The sequence below is a fragment of the Pituophis catenifer genome, unplaced genomic scaffold, assembly GCF_029215685.1.
Source record: "Pituophis catenifer annectens isolate HBS135680 unplaced genomic scaffold, rPitCat1.0.hap2 SCAF_10, whole genome shotgun sequence".
NCBI classification, from domain to species: domain Eukaryota; kingdom Metazoa; phylum Chordata; class Lepidosauria; order Squamata; family Colubridae; genus Pituophis; species Pituophis catenifer.
In genome coordinates, this window is record NW_027256890.1 from 19,234,567 (window position 1) to 19,261,016 (window position 26,450).

At 48.2% G+C, this 26,450-nt stretch overlaps 1 protein-coding gene across 1 annotated transcript; it reads right to left on the reverse strand.

Moving 5' to 3' along the window:
- Window positions 1-3: 3 nt before the first annotated feature.
- Window positions 4-24,671, reverse strand: NUP210L (nucleoporin 210 like). The gene is made up of 34 exons (XM_070951480.1): window positions 24,493-24,671; window positions 22,988-23,124; window positions 21,508-21,639; window positions 21,069-21,162; window positions 20,303-20,453; window positions 19,981-20,113; window positions 19,422-19,580; window positions 18,543-18,611; window positions 17,804-17,910; window positions 17,114-17,310; window positions 16,282-16,384; window positions 16,042-16,197; window positions 14,698-14,896; window positions 13,643-13,788; window positions 12,586-12,807; window positions 11,247-11,420; window positions 10,470-10,662; window positions 10,239-10,327; window positions 9,101-9,205; window positions 8,896-8,997; window positions 8,081-8,209; window positions 7,261-7,388; window positions 6,752-6,884; window positions 5,846-5,908; window positions 5,475-5,654; window positions 4,633-4,713; window positions 4,346-4,477; window positions 3,971-4,129; window positions 2,821-2,912; window positions 1,943-2,117; window positions 1,662-1,837; window positions 964-1,184; window positions 306-442; window positions 4-150 (listed from the first exon to the last, which is right to left on the reverse strand). The coding sequence occupies exons 1-34, from the start codon at window positions 24,669-24,671 to the stop codon at window positions 4-6; spliced, it is 4,800 nt and encodes a 1,599-aa protein (XP_070807581.1).
- Window positions 24,672-26,450: the final 1,779 nt, after the last annotated feature.

Here is a 26,450-nt window from a genome sequence, read left to right on the forward strand (position 1 = left end):
CTATCACATTTCGCTTTGTCTTCTACCCTGAAGAGTGGTCGGGCCGCTTGTGGAGATGAAAACCCGGAATTCGGAGGCGTTGGCGGCGTTGGTGAGGAAGTTTTTGGGCCCGAGCTGAAGGCTGAGTCTCAACGGGCTGTGAACGACGACCTGGGAAAGGCAGATGAGAGAAGGCTGTGAAGAAATGTTAAAATAATAATAATAATAATAATAATAAACTTGTTCTCCAGAAGCTGTTTCCGAACTCGGAAACAAAATGAGATCGCGTTAAAATCACGTCGCAAACACACAGACGACACTTCTACCTCTCGGTACGTTTTGACTATTCCTGGGATTTCGTGGAAGACGGTGGCTTTTCCCGGGTGCTTCGCGAACGTCGCTCCACTCACTACGTCCATCTCAAGCACGTCGCTGGGGCTGATCTGCCAGGTGCCAGGCTCTCCTAAAAAAGAGAAGAGAAGGCTTTCTTTCTTTCCTTCTTTCTTTCTTTTTCTCCTCCCTTCCTTCCTTTCGATCCATTTATTTATCTACTCATCTTCCTTCCTTACTTCTTTCCCTTTGATGCATCTATTTATCTACTCTCCTTCCTTCCTTCCTTACTTCTTTCCCTTCGATCCATCTATTTATTTACTTTCCTGCCTTCCTTCCTGAGCTAGCAGAGTGTTTTAATAGCCGGATGCCCTTCCTGTTGCCAGAGCGGAGTTTTGTTCAGCAGATATATTCTCAACGTGCCCAGAGAGAGAAATATCTGCCTCTACCTAGGATTGAACTCACAGCCTCCTGATGGTGAGGCCAGAGCTCCACCTCTAAGCCACCACACCACTCCAAGGACTGCCTCTGTAGTGTAACTGGGAGTCCTTGGAGGGTGAGAAGAATCCTCGCGGACGTCCACTTCTCTCCCCCACAAAAGGCGACAGAACCTCCCCCCCCCTCCGGAGAGACCCCCACGGCTGTTTCACTGACCTTCCTGGTTAACCAGGGGTGTGCTGAAGCAGACCACGTCTCCCACGGCCAAGGGGGCGGAGAGATGGGGCCCGATGGCGTGTTCCACGGGGACAGAAATGTAGTCAGCCATGCCCGGGTGTCTCTCGTCCCAAACTCCCACCAGGGTCACGCCTCGGTTCACGGCTTGAGCCGTGTAGGTGTAATTCTGGTTGCTGGGCCGGATCAGCAAGAGGTCATCCCTAAAAATGAAGCAGGTGGTGAGACATGAACCACGGGTAGGTAATCCTCGGCTTACGACCCGCAAGGGAGCCCAACATTTCCGTGACATACCTTGAGTGAATTTTGACCCGTCTTACAAACTTTCTTTCCCCAGTGGTGCAGTGAAACGCTGCCGTTAAGTCAGTCACATGGTTGCTAAGTGAATCTGCCTTCCCCATTGTCAGAAAGAGGATCCGGATGCTGCGACCGTCATAAATACGAGCCCGTCACCCAGCATCTGAATTTTGCTCATGTGACCACGGGGATGGAGCAGCGGTTGTTAAGTGTGAAAAACGGTTCTAAGCCAATTTTTTTTTGGGTGCCGTTTAACTTCAGTCACTAAACCAACCGTCGCAAATCGACTCGCCATCCCTCCCCAGCTGCTCTCCAGAGGTGTCCATAAAGCATCCCCTTGAACCCACCTCTCCCACGGTGGGGACGGGGGGACAGACGCATACCTGTTCAAGGCCAGGTGCAGCTGGTTGTTCTGTGCGTGAAACCTGACCCCGGCGCTGTCGAAGAACCGAACGGTGAGAGTCAGAGCCATGCCCAAGGGAAACGCCAGCAGAGGCGCCCGGGTGGCCGTGTAGAGTTTTGGGGTGCTGCTGAACTGCAGATAAGAGACTGGGGCCACCTGGGTAGAAAATGGGGTATATTCTCAACTCCAAGTGGGGTTGGAGAGGTTCCCCCGTGGGATGAAGCAGGCCTCTTCCGTAGGCACCCAACCTCCACCCCTTACCCGCACTCCTGTGATGACCGTCTGGTTGACACCGAAGAGCTCCAGAGAGGTCACCTCCAGGACCGCCGTCCCCGTGACGGCTCCAGCCTTCAGGAGGCCGTGCCCGTCCTCTTCGATGACCGAGGAATTCGGGAAGCACTGCAGGATCTGGGTGCTGACAAAGGCGGCCCCGTCCCTAAAAAGAGGAAGGGAGAGAGAAGTAACCGTAACACAGTTGGAAGGGACTTTGGAGGTCATCTAGTCCAACCCCCTGCTCACTCTATACTAGGGTACACAGCTCCCGTTTGGGTAAGGAAGGGAGGAAGTTGTGGGGGCTCCAGCGCTGGAGTTTTTCAACACGAGGTTGGACAACCGTTTGACTGGAATAATATAAAGCAGGGTGTCAGGGTAATGATGATTTAAAGCTGACCGGCTGCTGTAAGGCTGTGGACCAGGATGAGTCAGCAGGGTTACTGCCACTTTAAGAATGTACAAAAGGATGAAGGCTATTGCTGAGCACATTGTAAGCCGCCCTGAGTCTTCGGAGAAGGGCGGCATATAAATCAAATTAAAAAAAAAAAAAAAAGAAAAGAAACTGTCTATATAAGGGAGGCCATGAGAGGGCGTCTCTCTCTCTCTCTCTCTCCTCATGTATCACTCTCCTCGTGGTGTTCCATCTGCATTGTAGTTCTCCGTGTAGAGGTGAAGATTGATTGCTTGCCTGGTATGTGCCTACCACGTGGATGTCTGTATATAGAAGTCTTGTATATAAACCACTGTTTGTAAAGACAAAACTTGTGTGTCCTGTTTTTTGCTCCTTGGTGGTATCAAAATAATAGTCACTCTGTAAACACTCTGACACAGGGGCTCTCCAACGGTCTGAGAACCGTCCCTGGTACCTGTTTGTAAGTAACTTGAGCTGCGAATTCATGGACATCAGGATCTGCTCCAAGGGACACTCCGGAGAGAAGAGCTGAAGTTTGTCGAAGACCTGTAAGGGGGGAGAGAGAGAGAGAGAGAGAGAGAGAGAGAGAGAGAGAGAGAGGGAGGGAGATAAAAGAACTTCCACTCTGGAGGGGACCGTGCCTCCAATTTCAACATTCAAGGCTGCAGGTTTTCAAGAAAAGGTTTGCTCGGGATGGTATCAGGACTCCTGCCATGGGCAGAGGGTTGGACTAGGTGACTTCCAAGGTCCCTTCCAGCCCTGGGATTCCTTGGGGAACAGCCAAGGCTGAGGAAGGAAGACCAAGCTGCAGCCTAGGGTGGGGGGCAGAGGTTGGAGTAGATGACCTTGCAAGGTCTCTTCCAACTGTAGGATCCTGTTGTGGCCCGCCAGCTTCCAGTGGAGCTGGCGGCAGACTCGGGCAATGAAGAGGTTGGGGAGGAACATGGGCCAGTTCTGGAATCTGGGGAAGGCTCTGATGGATGCTCTGCATGGGACGCAGAGATGGAGCCTGGGCCCTCCGACATTTCCCAGCCACTGGAGAGGCAGCTGCATTAGGAGGCTGAGATGAGTGAGGAGGAGGAAGAACAGCTGGGGCCGATTCCAGATGCACGTATGCGCAGAGCAGTTAGGAGAGGGGAGCGACGGAGGACAAGGAGTCGACTCGGGAAGCAAAGCACACGTGGGCGCTGAATGGCCCCTCCCTGGCTGGGGAATAAATAGAAGGAAAGGGGAGTGGCTGTCGTAGGAGACAACCGTTCGTATTTCTGAAGATTTTGGCTCATTGCGTTTTGTGCCACAAAGACTGCCTTGCCAGAACTCAATTTGAAATCTTTTGGCTGGGAGCTTGCACTTATCGCAAGGAACTGATAAGGTCTGTTGCTGCAGTTAACTCCTTGAAGGACTCTTGCCTGGACTTTTCAATAGGTGAGTGCCATTAATTCACAAGAGGTAAATAAAGTGGGTTTTTTCGTGACCAGGAGTCTTGTTTCTTGCTTCTGCTAAGGGCTGGGTCAGAATAGTTCCTTCGGGAACAGCCAAGGCTGAGGAAGGCAGACCAAGCTCAAGTGAAGAAATGCCGGTCAGCCGTTCTCACGATTCCTTACCAGGATCTGCACCTCATCCAAGAGTTCGGTGACGTTTCCTTCGAACTGTCCGGCTTTGGCGTCCGAAGTCTGCACCGCCACCCTGATGCTGGTCCTGCCTGCGGCTCTGGTCTGGACCACCATGGCAAAATTGCTTTCCGGAGGAAGGGCCAAGGAAATCTGGTGGGAAAAGTCCCTCGAGGGTGAGGAGGTGGGCGGTAGATTGCAGGGGGTAGTCCTCGATTTACGACCACAATTTCTGTTGCTACGGGTGACGTTTCTTGAGACGGGGATTTTGCCCCATCTTACAACAGCGGTTAAGTGATTCGCATTCCCCCGGGGGGGGAGTTAACTAAGGTCAGAGAGTTTGAAAGGAGGGGAGGGGGTCTTTCCCACCTCCGAGTGTCTGGGAAGAAGATCCAGGATGTCTCGTTTGCTCACTGCCCAGTGGAAGGTGAGGGGGGGACGAGAGTTCCCGAAGGAGAAGGGAGTCAGGGTGCTGGTCAGCCCTACAACGTACACAGGCATCTGGAGAGAAGAGAGAACAGAATAACCGAGTCGAGAGGGACCTTGGAGGTCTTCTAGTCCAACCAATCCAAAGTTGGGGGGGGGGAGAAGAGGAGACCCGCAGATTAGTGACCCGCAGATTTTCACAGACGGGGCCTGAGACTTGCTGGACCCACCTGGGTGCCAGTGACGAGTCGAGTGGCCGGGGCGTGGATTCGAATCATCCGCAGCTCAACCACTTCCAGCTCGACCTGATCCTGGGGGGGGGGAGGAAGATGGTTTTGAGTCCCTTCCTCTAAAGACGACTGGCGGAGGTCAGTCCCTCCTCCAGCCTCCGTCCATAGCTAGTCCTCGATTTACGACCGCAGGGGGCAGCCCCTGAGATATTGGAAGACTGCTATCATGTCTCCCCAAGTCCGTCTTTTCATCAAACTAGACATACCCGGGTCCTGCAACAGTTCATCGAATGTTTTAGCCTCCAGTCCCCTAATCCTCTTTGTTGCTCTTCTCTGCACTCTTTCTAGAGTCTCCACATCTTTTTTACATTGTGGCGACCAAAACTGAATGCAAATATTCCAATGGCCGGAAGGGAGAGGCACGGAAGGGATAAAATCAAGGGGTCCCAGGTGAAGGAAGTGTCAGCACTTCAAGCTGCATTTACTCTAGTGTTGACATAAGAAGAAGAAGCGGAGGCATCTGGAAAGGGACATTTGACTTTTCACCTACTTATTTTCCCTGGAGATAATATCCCCTAGGAGATGGGATGGGAGGGGGGAAATTCCTTTGAGCTGGAGCAGTAGATTAGGGGTAGAGTGACTTGGAAGATGGCCAATGAGTGCAGGGGAGTGGGGAACGGAAAGGGAGGGTTTGGGGTCTGGAAGTCAGTGTTGGCTGCAATGGAGTCGGATTCAGAATGTTGTGCTTAATAAATGGGAGTTTTCTTCAAAGACTTTGTTTGAAATGCAATTTATTTGAGACGACCTCGAAACCTGACAGGAAGCATTTACTGGAAACGTACCTGGGAGAAGACAATGACTTTTCCCGTGTCTTCGTTGACGGCCCGAATGGTGCCCAGGATAAAGGCAGTGCCCACTGCCTTGGCGGTAATCTGTCCCAGCCCGTTCACCTCGGCCACGGTTCGGTTGCTAATCGAAAAGTGGATCAGGGATTGAGGCTGGGGTCCCCCTTCCGACATCACCTGCGGTTGGAGGCAAAACATATTGGGGGTCAGGAAGACCGTTGCACAGGGAGTCTGCTTTAAACACCTCCCAAAACTCAACCCTATTTTTCCACTCCGGTGAGCTGACTTCATCTGGGGGTGACAACACACCTTCAAAGAGAGGCCGCGACCCATAAACCGGCATTGTCTGCTTGGGATCCTGGACTTACCTGCACCATGTTGTGGGGGATGAGGGTCGTTTTTTCGGGGAACAGCCTGAAAGGAGGGAAGATCTGGCAAAACACACAACAGCATCAAGTTAGTCTTGGGAGAGGGAAAGAAATAAAAAGATAAATGTTGGGTGTTTGCAGCTTTTAACTTAAGGGCCAAATTTATATATTTATTTTAAATTGTTTTTAAATTTTGTGAGTATATGTTTGTTTTAATATGGCTGTACACCGCCCTGAGTCCTTCGGGAGAAGGACGGTTTAGAAGTTTAAAGAATAAATAAATACAATAAATAAATAAATAAGCATGTGGCAACATCTGACTTTTACCCAACGGACCAAGGAACAAGCTATAATAATCCGTGATTCTCCATTTAAAAAAAAAAATTGACAAATCTTTTAATTTTACAATTCTCTTCACTGAGGAAGATTTTGAACCTGCAAACCTTTTTATAATTTGTAAGTCTTTAAATGTATAAAGGTTTTCACTTGCAAATCTTTTTTGATTCGAAAATCTTTAAATTGATATAAAAAAAAAATTAACTGGCAAACCTTTCAATTTTATAAAGATTTTCATTTGTTTTAATCTGCAGGTCTTTAAATTTATAATGATTTTCACCTGCTTTAATCTGCAAATCTTTTAAGTTTATAAAAACTATAAAAATTAGATTAAACAAAATAAATAAAATAAAATAACGATCTTCATTTGCAACTCTTCTAATTTGCACATCTTTTAATTTACTAAGCTTTTAATGGATCAATCTCCAGGGAAGACGATTGGTTCAAAACTGTGAAAAAATCAATCAATCAATTGAAAGTCTGTCACTGATTTTGTAGATGCTGACAAAATCTCTTCCAAGCGGTTTCTAACAGGGCTTAACTTTGAGGGTTAGGCTTGCGTGTCGCTACCTCCACTTTCCGCGGTGGGGACATGAATTTGACTCCCATTTTGTCCCAAGCTGTGGCCACTAACGTCGTCTGGCCAACTGCCACGGCTCGAAGCATGTAGACTTCGGAATAATCGCCGAGTTCCTCCATTGGCCTGCGAGAACCAGAGGCGAAAGACTTACATAACAAAGAGAATTGGGAGGGACCTTGGAGGTCTTCTAGTCCAACCCTCCTCTGCTCAAGCAGGAGACTTTATACCAGGGGTGTCAAACTGGATTTCTTCGAGGGCCAGATCAGCATTGTAATTCTCCTCTGCGGACTGGCAGCGGGTGGGTGGGGTGGCAGGGGCAGTTGAAAATCTCCAATGATGGAGCACCCACAATTTCTGGAGGCAACCCATTCCCCTGATTAACCCTTTCTCAGCCGCAAGCAATGCCCCGGTCTGGAGGGATTTTTTCCCCCTTGTCCCCGGGGCCAGCTGGAGATGAGGGAGACCAGGCAGAAAGATTCTGCAAGAGAGGAAGACTTACGTCAGGCTCACAATCGGAGAGGCAGCTTTCAGCTGGACGTGCATGTAGGCGAAATATTTGGTGCGGAAAGCCGAACGGTGAGACCCCAAAACTCGCACCGAGACCAGCACGGATTTGCCGATCTCAACCTGGGGGGAAGCAACAAAATGTTTCATTCTTTGCTGTTTACTGTTAAGACAGTCCTTAAGTTACGACCCTTCCCTTACGGTCGTAATGAACGGGTTCGATGTTACAATGTTTTTGTTGTTGTTGTTGTGGGAATCGCTCCGGTCCACTTAGTGACCGTTCGAAGTTACGATGGCGCCGGAAAGAGCGACCGAGGAATTTTTTCACACTTAATGACCGTGGCAGCATCCCCGCAAATCACGTGATTTACATTCGGATGCTTGGCAACAGGCTCGTATTTATGACGGTCCTTTTGCGACCTTCTGACGATCCAAGTTCAAGAGGGGGGAAGCTAGATTCGCTTAACAACCATGTGACTAATTCTAACAATGGCGGGGATTCACGAAAAAGTCGTAAAATGGGACAAAATCCGCTGAAATATTTTTTTTTCCACTTAACTACATAAATGTCAAGCTTAGCTGTGGTCGTAAGTTGAGGGTTACTTGTAAACAGAAGGGGGTGGATATGAAACACGAAAGGATCCGTCAGAAGTCGAGGACTACATGCCAAAGGTCAGCGTAATTAAGAAGGATCTGACCCCAGTGGGGGTCATTGGGGAGACAAGCTTGGATTTTCTTTAGAGAGGAAAGGACTTTAGGTAGAACGAATCGTGGTTAAAGGATGGTCAGACATGGTTATCCGACGTCCTTCTCACCTTGTCAATCAGATCCACCTCCAATTCGTACATGTTTGATACTCGCAGGTAAGCTGTAGCCGGTCCTAAGAATGTGAGGCAGAGATCGTAGACCTCCAGGGCCAAAGAACCAGGCACGACAGGAATCACCTGGAAAAAACCACAATAAACCCAAACTGGGAACGTAAAGTCAGAGCTGTATGTTCGTAGTTGTGTTTTAATCCAGTTGTAATCCCGTGGAAAATCTAATAGAAGAACATTGTCTGAACTTCCACTGTGTCCTACAGAACATCTGAACTTCCCACGTGTGTTACAGAACATCTGAACTTCCAATGTGTCCTACAGAATATCTGAACTTCCAACATGTGTTACAGAACATCTGAACTTCCAACGTGTCCTACAGAACATCTGAACTTCCAATGTGTGTTACAGAACATCTGAACTTCCAACGTGTGTTACAGAACATCTGAACTTCCAACATGTGTTACAGAACATCTGAACGTCCAACGTGTCCTACAGAACATCTGAACTTCCAATGTGTCCTACAGAACATCTGAACTTCCAACGTGTCCTACAGAACATCTGAACTTCCAACGTGTCCTACAGAACATCTGAACTTCCAACATGTGTTACAGAACATCTGAACTTCCAATGTGTGTTACAGAACATCTTTTGAACTTGTAACAACCAACTGAAGTGACAACTGCCTAAGCTTCCTGAGATTCAAGATGGATGTGACGGTCGTATGAAATTAAGAAGACAGGGCTATCTAACATGCCGGTCCCTCTCTTCCCTACAGAAGGCTCTCCACGACCACGCGCCACCCGGGCACTCACTTGGATGGCGCTCTCTGTTTCCAGGTAGGTGATGTTTGCCATGTCCTGTGTGCTGCTGTTGATGAGGAAGTACCCGGAGCCTTCCACCAGGGCAAAGACCTCCTAGGGGGACACAAGCACCAGAAATGTTGTAAAGGCTTCTGAAACTCAAATAAAGCACCGTTTGGGCGTCCCAGAGGCTGACTGAAGCCATCCTCGGTCCTACCTTGACATCGGGATGGTTGTACATGGTGACGTTATCGGGGACCACCGTCACATCCTCAACCAACAAGAGTTCCACAGCTGCAGAAGCGGGAGAGTTAGAGACCTCCTAAATGCACAACAAAATCAACAGCGAGTGTCTAGGCAGGAGGTTCTGCCCATACGGGGGCTGCTTGTTCCTTCTACACCAACAAGGTTGATTCTTTTGATTTTAAATCTCAGGGACCCCATCAGTTCCCTCAACATCTCCTTTCCTTCAAAAGGAATACGTCTTCAGGAGGTTCGGTTTGGATGGCGACCATCCACTGAGAAGTTATGGAAGCTAGGGTTGAAATGGACCCTGTTGGTGGAAAGGATTCACACTGAGGAGCTCATTTGGAGAGGGAGAACCCACTGTTGTGGCCCGCTGGCGGCCAGCGAAGTCAGACAGTGAGGAGGTTGGGGAGGAACTTGGGGGTTCCTCCCAAGTCCTGGGGGCTGGAGAAAGCTCGGACGAGGGCTCTGCGTCGGAGACAGAGAGGGAGATAGACAGCAGTGAGGCAGAGGAACAGCTGGAGCCCTTTCCCAGTGTGAGCTGCCAGAAGACAAGAACAACTAAGAAAGCAGGGTTGACTTGGGAGTAAAGCTACACCTTGGAGATGATTGGCCCCTCCCATAGGAAACCAAAGAGGAGTGAACGGGGAGGGGGCTTTTGCAGGAAACATTTCGTTCGTTCGTTCGTTTCAAGAGTGGAAAGTTCTGTACGAGACTCTGTGCCAAGTTTTGCCTTGTACTGCGTTTGGGAAACAAGTTACGTGGCAGCTTGCCAAGCGAGATAAGGTCTGTGTTGATAAATATTCCTTTGAAAAACTGTTTGGACAGGCCTTGTGTAAATAAAAGAGGTTTTGCTGGGACCAATTCCTGCTTCCTGCTTTTTAAGGGAGCCTACGTCACAACACATATCAACCTTGTGGTTGCCCAACTGCCCCTTATTTTCCATCTTGCCTTCTGGGATGATTAACACACAACAGGTCCTGATCTTCTTCCGTGTAAATCCTCTTTAGATATTTCAGAGAGGTCTATCGCATCCCGGTTGGGTCTTCCCTTCTCCAAACTTAAAAATGCCCCCCCCGCCTTGTACCCAAACTTCCCCTCGCACTCACTTTCGGGCTGCCTCTCTCGGAATATTTCACAAAGCTGACCGCAATCAGGACTGTCCCTTTGATCTGATGGACCTCTAACAGCTGGTGTCCTGAGAGGTGGGAAAAAAAAAAAAGAGACCTTCAGAAGAAGCCTTCGCGAATGCTATCTGGAGAAGACACGGGTCCTCTTAGAGAAAATGGCTGAGGGACATTTTTTAAAAAAAAACTGGAAGAGAGAATGGTGAGGCGCACCGTGAAGTCTCGTCTGTCCGGTCCCGTCATCCTTCTCCACCATCTGCATGGATCTTGGGTGAGTGAAGCGAGCCAGGCTTTCATTGGCCGAGGTCCACTCCAGGATCAGGGAAGAAAAGTTGTCAAATTTCCTCCGGTGTTGGTCAAACAAAGCTAGCTCCAGAATGGTGTTCCTCAGACTGGACACGGGGACCTGAAAGCATCCAAAAAAAAAAAAAAAATCATTTTAGAGGCACATGGAGAAGGGTATGAATTTTGGGGTCCTTTTGGTGCTCTCTGCTTACCAAACCAGCTAATTGTTAATTGTTAATTTTGCAAAGGAAAGGAAAGGCATCTTGAAATGTCTTAACTGCTAGAGGATTGCAAGGAAAAGTTTCAGAACTGATTCATCCAGATGGATAACCAATTTTTTTTTTTTAAACCCAAATTCCATCAACTGAAAAGTTGCTATGAATGAACGCAAACTTTAGTCAGTGATATTTAGCCAGGCCGAGGTCAGCATTTCAGACTGATGGATCAGGGTATTTTGATTTTTGGCGGGGCTAAAGAATTCAGCCAGCGACGTTCCACGCAGCTGCTTCAACCGACCTTCGAGCCAAATCGCTAATGTTTCACTACATTAAGTTGATCTCTCTATGATTATAATTTTTCTCGGCCAATAAAACAATCTTGAAAAGAAAACTTCAGGAGGTTAGCAGCTCTTCCTTCAAAGGCCCAGTTCTTTTTTCCCCCCCAACGAGAGGCTGCCTCCAAGTGGCATCTCCCACCCACACGTACCAACTGCTTGTGGTGTTGAGGCAGGGGACACGGCGGTGTGCCGGCGGCCATCTTGTACACGGGCGTGACGGCCATGCTGGCTGGATGGGCACATAGGAAGTTGACTTGCACCGTCTCCACGGCGGGGCTGGGATTCAGAACTCCGGGGTGGTTGCCCACTTGGAAGGTGAAGACCTTTGGGGAAGAAAGCAAAGATGGGGGGATCGATGGCCTGAAGCTTTGCCACTGGTTGAGGGGATAGCCAGATTAAGGTGGCGGCCGGTGGATTGCAGGGCACAGAGAGTTACACGCAGCCGAAAGGAGAAGAGATCAGAAGCAGCTCTCGAAGCGTTCTAGCGTTACACACCGTCTACGTTGGGGGTTTCTCAACCCAGGAAACATGAAGATGGAATCACAACAGCGTCGGAAGGGACCTTGGAGGTCTTCTAGTCCAACCCCTATGCTTTTTCAGACAAGTGGCTGGTCCAGTCCCTTCTTAAAAACCTGCACCCACAACTTCTGGAGGCAAGTTGTTCCACTGGTTAATTGTCCTCACTTTTAATACATTTCTCCTGAATTCCAGGTTGCTTCTCTCCTTGGTTAGTTTCCATCTGTTGCTTCTTGTCCTGCCTTCAGGGGCTTTGGAGAATAGCTTCTCCCCTCTTCTCCTCAAATACTGCTATCGTGTCACCCCCTGGCCATACCCAATTCCTGCAACCGTTCTTTGTATGTTCAAGTCCCAGAATTCCCCAACCGTCCATGGTGATCGGTCAAGGAGGACTGAATTGAGCCCAAGAGCCAGGATTTGAATAGGGCTTCTGGGAACTGGGGTCCAATCTTGCTGCAGGGCGGGCTGTGGGATTCTGGGAGTCCACATACCTTAAAGCCTGCCAGCTGGAAAATTCTGGGAGTTGGAAGTCCACCCATCTCCCAAGCTTCCCACTTTGAGAAAGGCTGCTCTAAAACCTTGGCTATCAAGTCCATCACAGGGACGCGGTGGCTCAGTGGCTAAGACCACTGTAGATCGAAAAGGTCGGCAGTTCAGCGGTTCGAATCCCAAGTGCTGCGTAACGGGGTGAGCTCCCGTCACTGCCAACCTAGCAGTTCGAAAGCAGGTAAAAAATAAATGCCAGCAGGAAAATAGGGACCACCTTTGGTGGGAAGGAAACAGCGTTTTTCGTGCGCCTTTGGCGTTGAGTCATGCCGGCCACAGGACCACGGAGACGTCTTCGGACAGCGCTGGCTCTTCGGCTTTGAAACGGAGATGAGCACTGCCCCCTAGAGTCGGGAACGACTAGCACGTATGTGTGAGGGGAACCTTTACCTTATCAAGTCCATCATCCACCCCCTTCCTTTTTACCTGCTCCCCCAATTCCAGGCAGGTGACTCGATAAATGTACTGGTTCTGCTTCCTCCGAGCTGGCAGCCGAACTTCCGCCACCTGGAATTTCTTCTTATCGTCCATTTTCAGCTCCAGGAAGAAACGGGACGGCTCTAACACCCAGGGCCCCGGGCCCCCCTCAAAGACCATCTCCTTCATGGAATGCCAGGTGATCAGGGCCAACTGCACGGGGTTCACAGCCTGGAGAAAAACGGGGAAAGAAATGGCGGGAAGATGAGGACCCGGTTTGTGGGGGCAATAAGCTGACTTTGTATAAAATATACAAAAGTATGAAGGCTGTTGCTTAACGCATTGTAAGCCGCCCTGAGTCTCCGGAGAAGGGCGGCATATAAAAATAAATAAAAATAAAATAAAATAAAATAAATAAGATGTTTGGGTGGGGGGGACTTGGATGGACTTTCCAGTTTAGAACCGTTAGGTCAACCCCCAAGGCTGAAAAGTCCCTTTTGAGAGTGAGACGGGCGGCAGATAAAATTTAATCAATCCATCAATATATATATATATATATACATAAACGAAAAGAACAAATATAACTCCGAAGGGCCGAGGAACGGTTAGGAAAAAGAAGGAGTAGGGTTAAACCAGGAAGCCCTGGAAGGGAGATAGCTGGATGATGTGGCTAGGCTAGGAACTGGGAGACCGTGAGTTCTAGTCTTGCTTTAAACAGGAAGCCAGCTGGGTGACCCAGCCAATCTCTCTTGGCCCTAGAAAGCAGGCAATGGCAAACTGAAAAACCTCGCCAAGGAAACTGCAGGCGCTTGTCCAGGAGTCCAAAACTATCTCCCCCCCCCCAAAAAAAAATATCTTAAAAACGTGGCAAAACAAAGACTTTGTTTCCAGAATTACTGATGGTTTCTTTCAAATTGGGGAGGGGAGTCAGTTTTCTGCAGCCAAAACCGACGTCCTTGATGGCTCGCCATCTTGATTGATTAATTAAGGACCACAAAAATGAGGAAATGGGGGGGAAAACACACCCCGCCTTCAACCCAAGGCCAGGCCAAGGTTCCCTCCTCACCTTGAGGGGTTCGTAAGCTGCGAAAGTGGCGCTGGTTTCGAAATACTCCTCAAAGACGGTGACGCTGGCCGTCACTAGGGTGTGCCCCAGGGACTTCGCCATGAGCTGGATGGTGGAGCAGAAGGTGGCGCCAAATTTCTGCTTCCCTGCAAAGCCAGATCGTGGCTGGTTCAGGTTCGAGCTTCGATGGGGGAGGCCGAGGACTACGAGGACCATAATCCAACTCTTCCCAATCGCCTATAGTGGCCCTTAGCTATCGATCCCTCAGGCTAGAAAGTGGGAGACCGTGAATTCTAGTCCCGCCTTAGGCATGAAAGCCGGCTGGGTGACTTTGAGCCAATCACCAGGAGACTGGGAGTTCTAGTTCTGCTTTAGGCATGAAAGCCAGCTGGGTGACTTTGAGCCAATCACCAGGAGACGGTGAGTTCTAGTTCCGCCTTAGGCATGAAAGCCAGCTGGGTGACTTTGGGCCAATCACCAGGAGACTGGGAGTTCTAGTTCTGCTTTAGGCATGAAAGCCAGCTGGGTGACTTTGAGCCAATCACCAGGAGACGGTGAGTTCTAGTTCCACCTTAGGCATGAAAGCCAGCTGGGTGACTTTGGGCCAATCACCAGGAGACTGGGAGTTCTAGTCCCACCTCAGCTGGGTGACTTTGAGCCATTTCCTCCCTCTCAACCCAAACCCCCCCCCACCCTCACAGGATTGTTGTTCTAATAGGGGAAAAAACCAGAAGGGAGGAAGGAGTTATTAGGCATGTTTGCCAGTTTGAGTTATTTGTTTAAAAAATAATAATAAAAAGCGGGATCAAAGTAAACAACAAATAAACAGCTCTGTTGTTATGGTTTTTTTTTTCCCCAGCAATTCTTTTGCACGAAATCCTGCACAATATTTCCTTGAAAAGTTTGATGGGAGGGAGGTGGCAGCATCGAAGAGAGGCAGGTGCCTCCGTCCGAAGAACTGCCCGCAGGCCAAATCCTGGCCTAACCTGCCTCCCCAAAAGGCGGTCATGATTAAACCAGGAAAGCTGGCCTAATGTAAGTCTGGAGTTATTTACCTTCTTCGCTCAAGGCGAAGACTCCTTGCTTGTCCATGCTGACATCCAAGGCCAGAAGAGAGCAGTCGGTGAAAGGCGTGGCCGTCCCCGCCTTCTTCTCAATGTGGTACATGGCGAGTTGCACCTCCAAGGTCTGGCCGATCTCGGCGTCGGCGTGGAGAGGCAGGAGCTCCATCTTGGACAGCTTCAGCACATACACCTGGGTGGGTCCAGACCAGTGGTGAAATTCAAATGTTTTTACTACCGATTCTGTGGGCGTGGTGTGGCTTGGTGGGTGTGGCTCGGTGGGTGTAAAAAATCGGGGTCATATCATCGGGGTGGGTGGGCAGGGGGCACAATATTTGATGACACCTCATTGTCGTGCATGTATCCTAATGTTCAACCAAAATGTTGGAGATGTGACTGTTTGGATGCTACATATTATCATATATGGTGGACTTGCAAGAAAGTGAAGGCTTTCTGGATAAAAATTTGGTGGGTTATGCAAAATGTTCTCAAGAAAAAACTCCAATTTTCTCCTCAATTGTTTTTATTGGGCATAGTTAAGGGTTTTTCAATGGGTGAAACAAAATTGATATTGTACATGGTGACAGCAGCTAGGTTACTGATTGGTCAATATTGGAAAAGGGATGTTTTGCCTACTATTGAAGAATGGACTTTGAAGGTGGCCAGTTTTGCAGAAATGGCGAAGATATCAGCATACTTAAAAGACCGGACTCAAGAGACCTATGCATGGGAGTGGAAGAAATGGATAGATTATGTGCAGAATAAATACCAAACTAGAAAGTACCAGATAGCTTTTAGTTGAATGTTGTGTAGAAATGTATAGTATATAGGGGGTAGAATAGTTTAATGTTATGTAGAAATGTATAGTACACAGGGGGGAGAATAGAAGGGCGGTAAAGTATGATATGATATAAAAAGATTTGGATTTGGATTTCACCTTGGGGATCTCATGGGAGGAGGGGAGGGTTAGGGAGGGAAAGGGGGGGGGAAATGGGAAAATTTGTATTTGTAAAACTTTTTCAATAAACATATATATATATATTTGATGACACCTCGAAGTGCTTTACGGGCCGTCAAGGACCCTTTTCCAACGCCGTCGTAAGTTGAGAACTCTCTGTACTGTTTTGGATTTAAGAATAAACTTTGTGCCTTTTGTGATTCATTTTCAGGGATTTTTTTTTTTCCACCGAGCCCAAATTTTGTTTGGGCTTATCCAGTTCTGAGACGTCTCCCCTAATCCTGCTTGATTAGGCCTACATCTAAGTTACTGGGGTGCATCACTTAGTGGTGACCTTTCCCAGCTTCCTTGCTCAGGGGAAACAAGTTTGGCTCGCTTGCCTGGATTTCTCCGAAGTGGAAGGGATTTTGAACGTCTCTGGCCTGCACCGCGCTTTGCCCCTCGGTGAGTCCCGCGGCCACGACGCCTTTGATGGTGACGGTGGCCACCGACTGGTTGGAGGAGGTCCAGGTGAAGTTGCCGCTGCCCCCCTCCACCTGCAGAAAGGTGGGTGAGGCTTTAGAGAGGAAATAAGGGATCCCCCCTTCCCCCCAAAATGGGAGTCAAATGCCGCAGCTGACCTGGACTTTATAGCGGTACGAGAGGTCCAGAGAATGGTAGGGGAAGGCTAAGGAGGAAGGGGTCAGCGTGATGGGAAGGTAGATCTTCATTTCTTGCTCGTGGCTGATGGGGGAGACAAAATAATCTTCCAATCCGCTCTGCAGGCAGAATTTTAAAAAGATGGGGTGATTTTTTGGGGGGTGGAGGGAGGAGAGCAGCTTAAAGAAAGGCCTCGCATCATTAGAACCGGAGAATAATCTGCATTATTATCTAATTTTGGTAAGGAAACGTCAGCAGGAAAACAACAGAGCTCAGAGCCCGCTGTCTCTCTCTCTCTCTCTCTCTCTCTCTCTCTCTCTCTTTCTTTCTTTCTCTTTCTTTCTTCCTTTTCCTTCCTTCCTTCCTTCCTTCCTTCCTTCCTTCCTTCCTTCCTTCCTTCCTTCCCTTCCCTTCCCTTCCCTTCCTTTCTCTTTCCTTCCTTCCTTTTCTTTTTTTTTCTCCTCCCCTTCTCCTCCAGAAACCCCATTCCCTTCTAGCACTGAGGCTGTTAGCTATCTGGGTCATGAAATGTCTGCAAGAAAACCACCAAGCTCAGAGAGTATAAAAGGACCCCACAAAATAATCTAAGTATTGGGCAAAGTCATTTAAACAGCCCCGAGTTCTTTTTTTTTAGTTTACTTGGGTTAAATATTTTAATTAACTGTGCTAAATACATCAGGGTTGATCCCTTCCAAACCCACCATGCCTGGTTGTTATTTTTTTTTAGTTTTTTTGAAAAATCCCAGGTCCACTTGGAGATCAAATGTGCTGAGTTGTCCCTCTTTAAAGTTATTTGAAGGATGACTTTCAAACTCAAGAACCCAAGCGAGGGAAAATCCCTTGGCTGGGGAAGAGCCTTTGGTTCCTACCTGGAGAAGAACAGATAGTAACATGGCTTTAATCACCGTCACGCCTTCCTTCAGGACCTGAACGATGTGATAGGAGCCATTTGCGGAAGACGTGAACTCCTCAAAATATTCCTGGGGAAACTGGTGAGTTATTCGGAGATTCTGGAAAGGCAAAATAATAATAATAATTATAATTGAAAAAGATCTTAGCAGGAAAAGGGAAAATCTAGCAGCAAGCCAGGGTGGAGGAAATGGAAATCTGAATGGCCTTCCTTAGAATGAGTTAGAATAACAGAGTTGGAAGGGACCTTGGAGGTCTTCTAGTCCAACCCCCTGCTTCTCCTGGCAGCTCTGGGAACGGGCTCCAGCTGTTCTTCTCCCTCACTGATGTCTGACTCCGAAGGCAGCTGATAACTGTCAGATGGCCCTGGCTCCCTCTCTGCCTCCGATGCAGAGTCCTCGTCACAGCCTTCCCCAGGTCTGGCCCAGGTTCTTTCCCAACCTCCTCACTGTCCGAATCTGCTGCCAGATCCGCTGGCGGGCCACAACACAAAAGGTCACAAAATTGGCTTGGTCACGACTGACAGCCACGACGGGTAGATTCTATTAATTTGAAGTCTACCTGTACACAAGTTTTCTCTCGACACCTACTCACGTCGGAGGGATAGACCTTGGTGCTCGACTTGTCAAAAACTTCGACTGTGATGGTGTATGTCCTCCTCACTTCTAAGACCCATCGATTCCCCGGCTGGACCGTGAAGCCTGGAAGGATGGTACGAGGAGAAGCTGAAGACAACGCATTTCTATCCGAAAGTCTTCATTCAGGGCAGAGAATCGACAGCTAATTAGGTGCCTTCAAGACCAAGGTTTCTCATTTTAAGATGGGGGGGGGGGCTTCAATTCCCAGAATGAGCAGAATTAGCATGCTGGCTGGGGGATTCTGGGAGTTGAAGTCCATCCACCTTAGCAATAGCACTTAAGATTTATATACCGCTTCACAGTGCTTTTACATCCCTCTCTAAGCAATTTACAGAGTCAGCCTCTTGCCCCCAACAATCTGGGTCCTCATTTTACCGACCTCAGAAGGATGGAAGGCTGAGTCAGCCTTGAGCCTGGTGAGATTCAAACTACCAAATTGCAGGCAGCTGGCAGTCAGTTGAAGTAGTCTGCATTATTGCATTCTAGCCACTGTGCGCAATCTTAAAGCGTTTTGGCTTGGGGATTCTGGGAGTTGAAGTCCATCCATTGTAAAGCATCCTGGGAGTTGAAGTTTACCCATCTTAAAGCAGAATTGGCTGGGGAATTCTGGGACTTGGAAGTCCACTTAAAATGGGCAAGGTTGAGAAACACGGTTCTTGATGGAGCCGCTGGAATATCAGGCTGAGTGTCCTTACCTAGAAACCCTGGTTCTACCACATATATGGTGCAGTTCGGAAGGCCTAGCGATCCCCGCATGTGGATGTCTGAATGCGCACATAAGGAACTCAGCTTTTGTTTTTTTTTTCCCCCAACGGAAAGGGGCTGAAACAGAAGGGCAGAGGAGTTTCACGGCTAAGTTACATGTCTCCAGATCCCCCTGGAAGGGTAGGCACAATGCAAAGGAAGGGGGATTTGGGTGAAGGGACAGACTCAGGAGGAGGGTGGCCATTTGCCCTTCAGCACAGTGGGGAAGGAAGGAAGGAAGGAAGGAAGGAAGGAAGGAAGGAAGGAAGGAAGGAAGAAAAAAGAGAAGGGAGGAAGAAAGGAAAGAAGGAAGAAAGAAAGAAAAGGAGGGAGAGAAGGAAGGAGGAGAGGGAAAAAAGAAGGAAAGAAAAAATAGAAAGAAAGAAAGAGAAGGAGGGAGAGAGAAGGAAGGAAGGGAGGAAGGGAGGGAGAGAAGGAAGGAAGAGAGGGAAAAAAGAAGGAAAGAAAAAATAGAAAGAAAGAAAGAGAAGGAGGGAGGGAGAGAAGGAAGGAAGGAAGAAAGGAAGGAAGGGAGGGAGGGAGAGAAGGAAGGAAGAGAGGGAAAAAGAAGGAAAGAAAGAAAGGGAAAGAAAGAAAGAGAAGGAGGGAGGGAGAGAAGGAAGGAAGGAAGGAAGGAAGGGAGGGAGGGAGAGAAGGAAGGAAGAGAGGGAAAAAGAAGGAAAGAAAAAAGAGAAAGAAAGAAAGAGAAGGAGGGAGGGAGAGAAGGAAGGAAGGAAGGAAGGAAGGAAGGAAGGAAGGAAGGAAGGAAGGAAGGAAGGAAGGGTCAGAGTTCACCAGAATTACCTCCAGCGACTGCTAACAAAGGATACTCTTATGGACAAAAGCCAGATTCACCTGGCCCAGCTGGAGGGCAGTGACGGTGGCTGTACCCGTGTCCAGTTGGGCCACCGGGAGAAAAAGAAACCCGTTTGGCGCCTTCACTTCATCCTGCAGCTCCAGCTCGTAGTGCTCCAGAGGCAGTTCAACCTCTGCAGGGAAAAAAAAAGGGGGTTGGGGAACATTCTAGCAAAAGCCACTCTATCAAACACTCCTGCTCAACGTACTCCCCTCAGAAAGCGCTCTGGGTTCCCAGGATGGATTTAACCATGGCTTAACAAACAAACCACACCTGGCTAGAAGCTGCCTAAGGCTAGCAGAGTTAAGACCACCAGCTTTTGAGAATCTCCTCCAAATCCCCAGGAAAGCAGTCTGCGGATTCCAGATGTTCCTCACTCACCCTGAACAAGCTTCGTGGGTCACCAAACACGTCGGGGACCCTTCTAAGCAACAGGCAGGGTGTGTGTGTGTGTATGACACCCGCCCCCCCCCGGGTCTGCTTTGCTGCCCCGAGCAACGACCGAAGGGAATGGGGCGGTCGCAACGGCCTACCTGTGATCTTTCCCTGAACTATTTTGCCAACTCTGTATTTGATATAAGCTCCCACTAGCAGGAAGACATCGTAGGAAGGCATAAGGAAAATATTCTCCAAAACCAAGAGGCGCACCAAAGCCGCGGCAACTTTCTGGGCGACGGGAAGGAGGGAGGAACAAAGCAGAGACTTGAGACGGGGCTTCCCAGCCCCCACCGGTTCGGGGGAAATGGGCAGAGCGGTCGAGGGCACTCTCGGTTTAACCAAGGGGGTCGGTCCCTGGCTGACCCTGCCTTGCCACTGACACCCCCCACCCCCGGGCCCCTCATCTGTCTTACCTACCTTGTAAACAGGCTCCTGGATTCGGACCTTGATGACGGCCGCCCCGGTTTTGATTCCCGAGACCAAAATCCTGTCGCCCTGTTTCTCCTCCGTTTCCATCTGGACAATGTAGTCAGGTGGGGAGTATTCCGCCTCTGAGTATTTTAAAATCCTGGAGAAGAAAAAAAAAACAGGTTTCAGAGGAGACAAAACACACAGCTCCTGCAATCAGTTGGACATTTCTCCATCCGTCTGTCCATCATATCTATCTATCTATCTGTCTGTCTGTCTGTCTGTCTGTCTATCTATCTATCTACATCTATCCAAGCATTCATTTATCCATCCATCCATCCACCTACCTATATTTATCTACCTACCTACATCTATGTAATCTATCAGTCCTATCTATCTATCTATCTATCTATCTATCTATCTATCTACCTATCATCTATCTACCTACCCATCCATCCATCCATCCACCAACCCATCTATCTATCTATCTATCTATCTATCTATCTATCTATCTATCTATCTATCTATCTATCTGCCTATCTGCTCTACCTCCAACATGTTTGCTGACAAACTTAACCTGGTTTAACAGGCATTTTGTTCCCAGGATCACAGGCATCTCATAACAAAAGGGGTGTCTATAATTTTTTAAAATTAATTTTTGCTATCTATTACAAAAATCATTACCAAGACTTTTTAAACTCGACTCTGCTTCTGGTGATCCTGCCGTCACCTATCGCAGAGTTGATTTGCCCTCAAGCTCAGGATTTCGCCTGACCTTATTTTCTTCGAGAGCTCCAGGTTTTCCATTTCGTCGTCCTTGGCGACGCTCCACTCAAATTCCAGCCCTTCCAAGCTGCTGAAGGTATTCCCTGCAGAGAGAGAAAGATGAGTAAGGGCTTGTGGCCATAATAGATGTGATGGCCATCCGGTATACTTCATTCCGAGTGGCTGAATTTTTAAGAAACACCTCTACACCCCCTCCCCAAAGGTGGAGTAGATTTTTTTTTTCTCCCTGGTACCCAAAGCACCAGAATGAAGGTACCAGGCAGGTAAAATGGCCTTTCAGGGAAACCGGGAAGCCAAGAGAAAAAGACACGGCTGAAAAGGCCTATTTCTCTGGCTCCGAATCTGCCCGATTCAGACGACTAGGAAGGTGGATTACAGAAAGGGTTTGGGTGATCATCTCTGGGCCGGGCAGGATCTGGATCAAGCACCTTCGGCATCTAAAGCTCGGACGCTCAGCTCCAAGGGAGAATCTTCCACGTAGATCTCTCGAGTCCGCGAGACGATTTCCACCTGTCCGATCAGATCCACGATGATGTCACAACGGAGCAAGTGGCCCGTCACTGGAAAAACCAACCACAAAAGTCGTGTCTCCTTCTTCTCGGCTGCCAGCCGGCAAAAACCGGGTGAAGCCATCAACCCGACAAAACCACGTCTTTAATCGTCTCGGATCTCATCTCGGAACCTTTTAAATCTTTGACTTAGAGAATCTGAGAGAAAGCGGATAGGTCCCCAATGGTCTGTGACGGAGCTGGACAGTCCCTCGTCTGAAATGGTCTAGGACAGCGGTCTGCAACCTTAAACCCTCAAAGAGCCACTTGGACCCGTTTCACCACAGAAAAGAAAACACCGGGAGTCACAAAAGCCTTTCCCGTGCCTGACTTATTTCTCGAGCGGCCACAAAGCTAGAATATGTAGTTGAATTAAACGTTCTTTTTTTCTTCTGAAACTTTTCTTTTCTTGGATTTATCCATGGTTGGCCTACCGGGGATTGAAAAGCTCAATAAATCGCGTGCCGGCGGGTGTCACACATTGGCGGTTGTGACGCATATTTTGAGTGACAGGGAGCCGCAGCAGAGAGGGGAAAGAGCCACATGCAGCTCCAGAGCCACAGATTGCTGACCTCCAGTATAGGATCTCTAAATATCTTTGGAGATTGTTTCGCTTCTCATCCAGGAAGCTTCTTCAGCTCTGACCCCCATCCAGTCAGAGCTGAAGAAGCTTCCTGGATGAGAAGCGAAACGTCTTCAAAGAAAAAAAAAAGGCAAGTCCAGTTGCCTCTTGAGAAAAAAAAGCATCTTTGGGACCAAGGAGAGTTTAGACAGTCAATTGTCTGGAAAGAGTCTCCTGCTTGAGCAGGCGGCTGGACTAGAAGACTTCCAAGGTCCCTTCCTGCTCCATTCTGATTCAGTTTCTGTTTTTCCCTGTCTCTGAATTGATAAAGATCCCAACTAGCCAGCTGGCCAGGAAAAGTCTCCTTTCAGAAGGAGACAAACACACAAACACACAGACAAACACACAAGACATCCTCTCTGATCTTGGAAAACCAAGAGCTGAAGCTAAACATCGCTGACGGGGGTTTCTGTCAATTGCTTTGAATGCTCAACAGAGGTCGCTGGACACAATGGCAAACCTATCCCGTCAGCCACGTCCGGCTGTTGGCCAAAGAGCTGGCAACTGGCCACCTCTCTGAGAGAGGGCAGGTCAAGCAACCAACCTGGAGGGGATTTTTTAATGTTCTTTTTTTTAACCCTTTTAATGCTGTAGAGCAGAGGTCTTCAAACTTGGCAGCTTTAAGACTTGTGGACTTCAACTCCCAGAATTCTCCAGCCAACATAGCTTTCCACCAATCGGAATTCTTTAACTAATGGGGTCCGCAGAGTTCCCCTTCGGCTTCCTGTGTCCACCTACCTGTCTCCTCTGCTATGATCACACTGGCTAGCTTTGTGGCCTGCAGAGAGCGGGTGGTGAGCAGCGCTTTCTGCGAGCAGAGAGTCCCGTTCTCGTAGATCGGATCAATGGTGACCATATCATGGCGGGTTGAGTACCTACAGGGCAGAATAGGAGATGCTTAGACTTCCCTCTTTCCACACCAGCTTGACTACGACCAGTAACCCCTCATCCTCCCTCCCGCTCCCCCAGTTGCTCTTCTCAGCAGTTGCTGGTCTAGACTGGACTTCGGGCAGCAGCATTTGAGACTGGGAGCTGATTCTCATCGTCAGCCAACTTCTCAATGACAGTTAAAACCCAGTCGGTCTCTCCTCTCTGCTACTCCTCCCTTGTATAAAAGAGGATGAATTTATGGATGAAATAAAATCAGGCTCCTTCAAACAGTATTTTAAGGAACAAAGACACCTCCGTGGCCAGTTGATGTTCTGTGACCACATTCCACTTAGCAATAAACCCACCAACCTCAACTAATTCTAATGCTAGTAGGCTTGCTAAATTTTGGCAATAGAAATTCCCACCCATCCCCAATTTTGGATGAATTAGCAATAGAGGGTTTTTTTTTCCTTTCAATTTTGGATAAATTAGTAACTACAATGAATTCCCAACCCCCTTTTTCAATTTATTTATTTATTACATGTATTTATATTTATAATTTTCCAAAGGTGCTTTTTCAGGAGGCATCTTTCTTCATCTTCAGTGGTTTAGCGATAACAGTAGATCGTGGGGTTTTTTTTCAGTTACGGATGACTTATTCATAACAATGTCTCTTCAATCCTGGATGAATTAGCAATAGCGGTGGATTTCCCCCTCCCAATTCTGGATGAATAATAACAATATTTTTTCCAATTCTGGATGAAATTGCCATAGCAGTAATTTCCCTCCCCCACTCAATTCTGGATGAATTATTTTTTCAATCTTGGATTAATAACTTTTTCCAATCCTGAATGAACTGAATAGATTTTTGTTTTCAATTCTGGATGAAGTATTAATACTTATTCAATCTTACATATTTTTCCAATTCTGGACGAATTAGCCCTAGCAGTAATTTTTCCCCAATTATTACTACTTTTTCAATCTTGAATTAATAGTCCTCCCCCAATTATGAATGAATTAACAATAGATTTTTAACTTTTTAAAACTTTTTTTAATTTTTTCAATCCTGAATGAATTGAATAGATTCTTTTTCAATTCTGGATGAAGTATTAATACTTTTTCAACCTTGGATATTTTTCCAATTCTGAATACCTTAATAATAGCAGATTTTTTTTTTCAATTCTTGAATTTTTTTTAAAAAAAATTTGGATTAATTAGCAAAAAAATCCCCCCCTTCCCCAGTTCTGGCTGTATTAGCAATAGCATCGCTTTACTTAACAGTCCTCTTACTTCCGGGTCGTTGCCCCGCCCCTTTTCGTGACGTCACCCCTCCTCCCGTTTCGCCCCCTCCCCGCGAGGCCCCGCCCCCTCACCAAGAATAACAACCGCCCTCAGCGCCCAGCACGAAGGGCACCCGCTTATCCCGGCTGAAGGGCAGCAACACTTTCGGCACGTTCAGCTTGTAGGCCCCCGCGGGCCCCGTCAGAAGAGCCACGGCGAGGAGGAAAAGCGGTGGCGGCGGAACCCGACCCGGCCGGGAAACCGCCCTCATCTTCGAAAGGAGCCCGGTGGCGGCGGCGGCGGCTCGAAAAATGGCGGCCTAAAAGCGTTGCTCTTCGAGCGAGCGCGTGTTGCCCTTGTGCGCATGCGCCCCCTGGCCGCGTTCTTAGCCTCGCGCTTGGTTTCTTCGGTCTGCGCGTGCGCACCTCGCCCTTCTTCGCCTCGTGCTGTTCTAAAGCGTGGGAAAAAGACACGCTTCCTCGCGCTTGCGCCTGCGCGGACTCCAAGGAATTTATACATTGGATTTCAATTGGAGGGGCAGCCACGAGAAACCGGCCATCTCTTGAGCTGCAATACTGCAGACGACCAAGAGAGGGCAGCTGGGGACATCCTAAACCCTGGCCTTGGCTGCCATCTAGCGGTGGTGCCAAGACTTGCAATGCAAAACAAATAAAAATTCAATGCAATATGTGGCCAATCTAAAAATTGTGGTCTTGATGGTGAACTCCAAATTTTGGGGGTTGGTTAATTCCTACCCTTATGGCGTATTGAGAGTCCCTTGGACTGTAGGCGATCCAACCGGTCAGTCCTAGAGGAGATCAACCCCAACTGCTCTTTAGAAGGCCAGATCCTGAAGATGAAACTCAAATACTTTGGACACCTAATGAGGAGGACGGACTCCCTGGAGAAGAGCCTAATGCTGGGAAAGATTGAGGGCAAAAGAAGAAAGGGACAAGAGAACGAGGTGGCTGGATGGAGTCACTGAAGCAGTCGGTGTGAGCTTCAATGGACTCCAGAGGATGGTAGAGGACAGGAAGGCTGGAGGAACGTTGTCCATGGGGTCATGATGAGTCGGACACGACTTCGCAATTAACAAATGGCGTAATGGCAGTGTTGGTAGCCCCTGAATTAGCTGGATTGCCTCAACATGTCGACCCCAAACTTGGGTTGATAAAATGGTGAACATGTTGGGCGGAACCACCAATGACCTAACTTGATGGGAGCTTCTGTGTGGCTGTGTGAATTTAACGAAGACAGTCTGGTTGTTGACTTAAAAGATATCACTTAAGATTGGCAAATAAAATCAATTTCATTACCTACTGTGTCCCAATAATTTTTAGACCTTCCCTCCTGATTTCTCACACAGATGGCTGTCACAAGCTGCCTTCACCCTAAACATTGATTGGATGAGCAAACTACAATTAAACCAAGTTTATCCCGTACAGTTGGGTCGTCAGAACCCCAAAACTCAATATATGAATGCTACACAAAGGGCAGGGCAGGTGGGACCGGCTCAGGGCAACCCCACCACCCAGCCAGTCCAACCTTAATTCAACAACAGCCACCGCTACCTTGTTTTCCTGTGTCAGAAGAGGCAGCTAAACACAAACCCTGATATCCCTCCACTTAACAGTTCATTTAGTGACCGTTCAAAGTTACATCATCACTGGAATTTTAAAAAGGACCATTTTAGACACAACCATTGCAGCTGATGGAGCGGTGCAGTGACGATCAGGAGACTCTGAGTTCGATCCTAGATAGAGGCAGATATTTCTCTCTCTGGGAACAATGAGAATATATCTGATGAACAAAACTCCGCATTGGTGACAGGAAAGGCATCCGGCCACACTGCTAGCTCCATTAAATTGCCCAGACTCCACCCCGCAAGGGATTATGGGGTTGTTAAATGATGATTGCAGCTCACGTAATAAAAAAAATTCAGACGCTTGGCAACTGACTCATATTTATGACCGTTGCTATGTCCCGAGGTCACGTGATCCCCTTTTGTGACCACCTGACGAGCAAAACCAACCGGGAAATCCGGTTTCAC

Coding starts and splice junctions, on each gene's coding strand:
- NUP210L (XM_070951480.1), bottom strand. CDS start 24,671: ATGAGGGCGGTTTCCCGGCCGGGTCGGGTTCCGCCGCCACCGCTTTTC. Junction 8,998..9,100: donor ACAACCATCCCGATGTCAAG/GTAGGACCGAGG, acceptor GTGTCCCCCTAG/GAGGTCTTTGCCCTGGTGGA. Junction 4,478..4,632: donor GACTCGTCACTGGCACCCAG/GTGGGTCCAGCA, acceptor TCTTCTCTCCAG/ATGCCTGTGTACGTTGTAGG.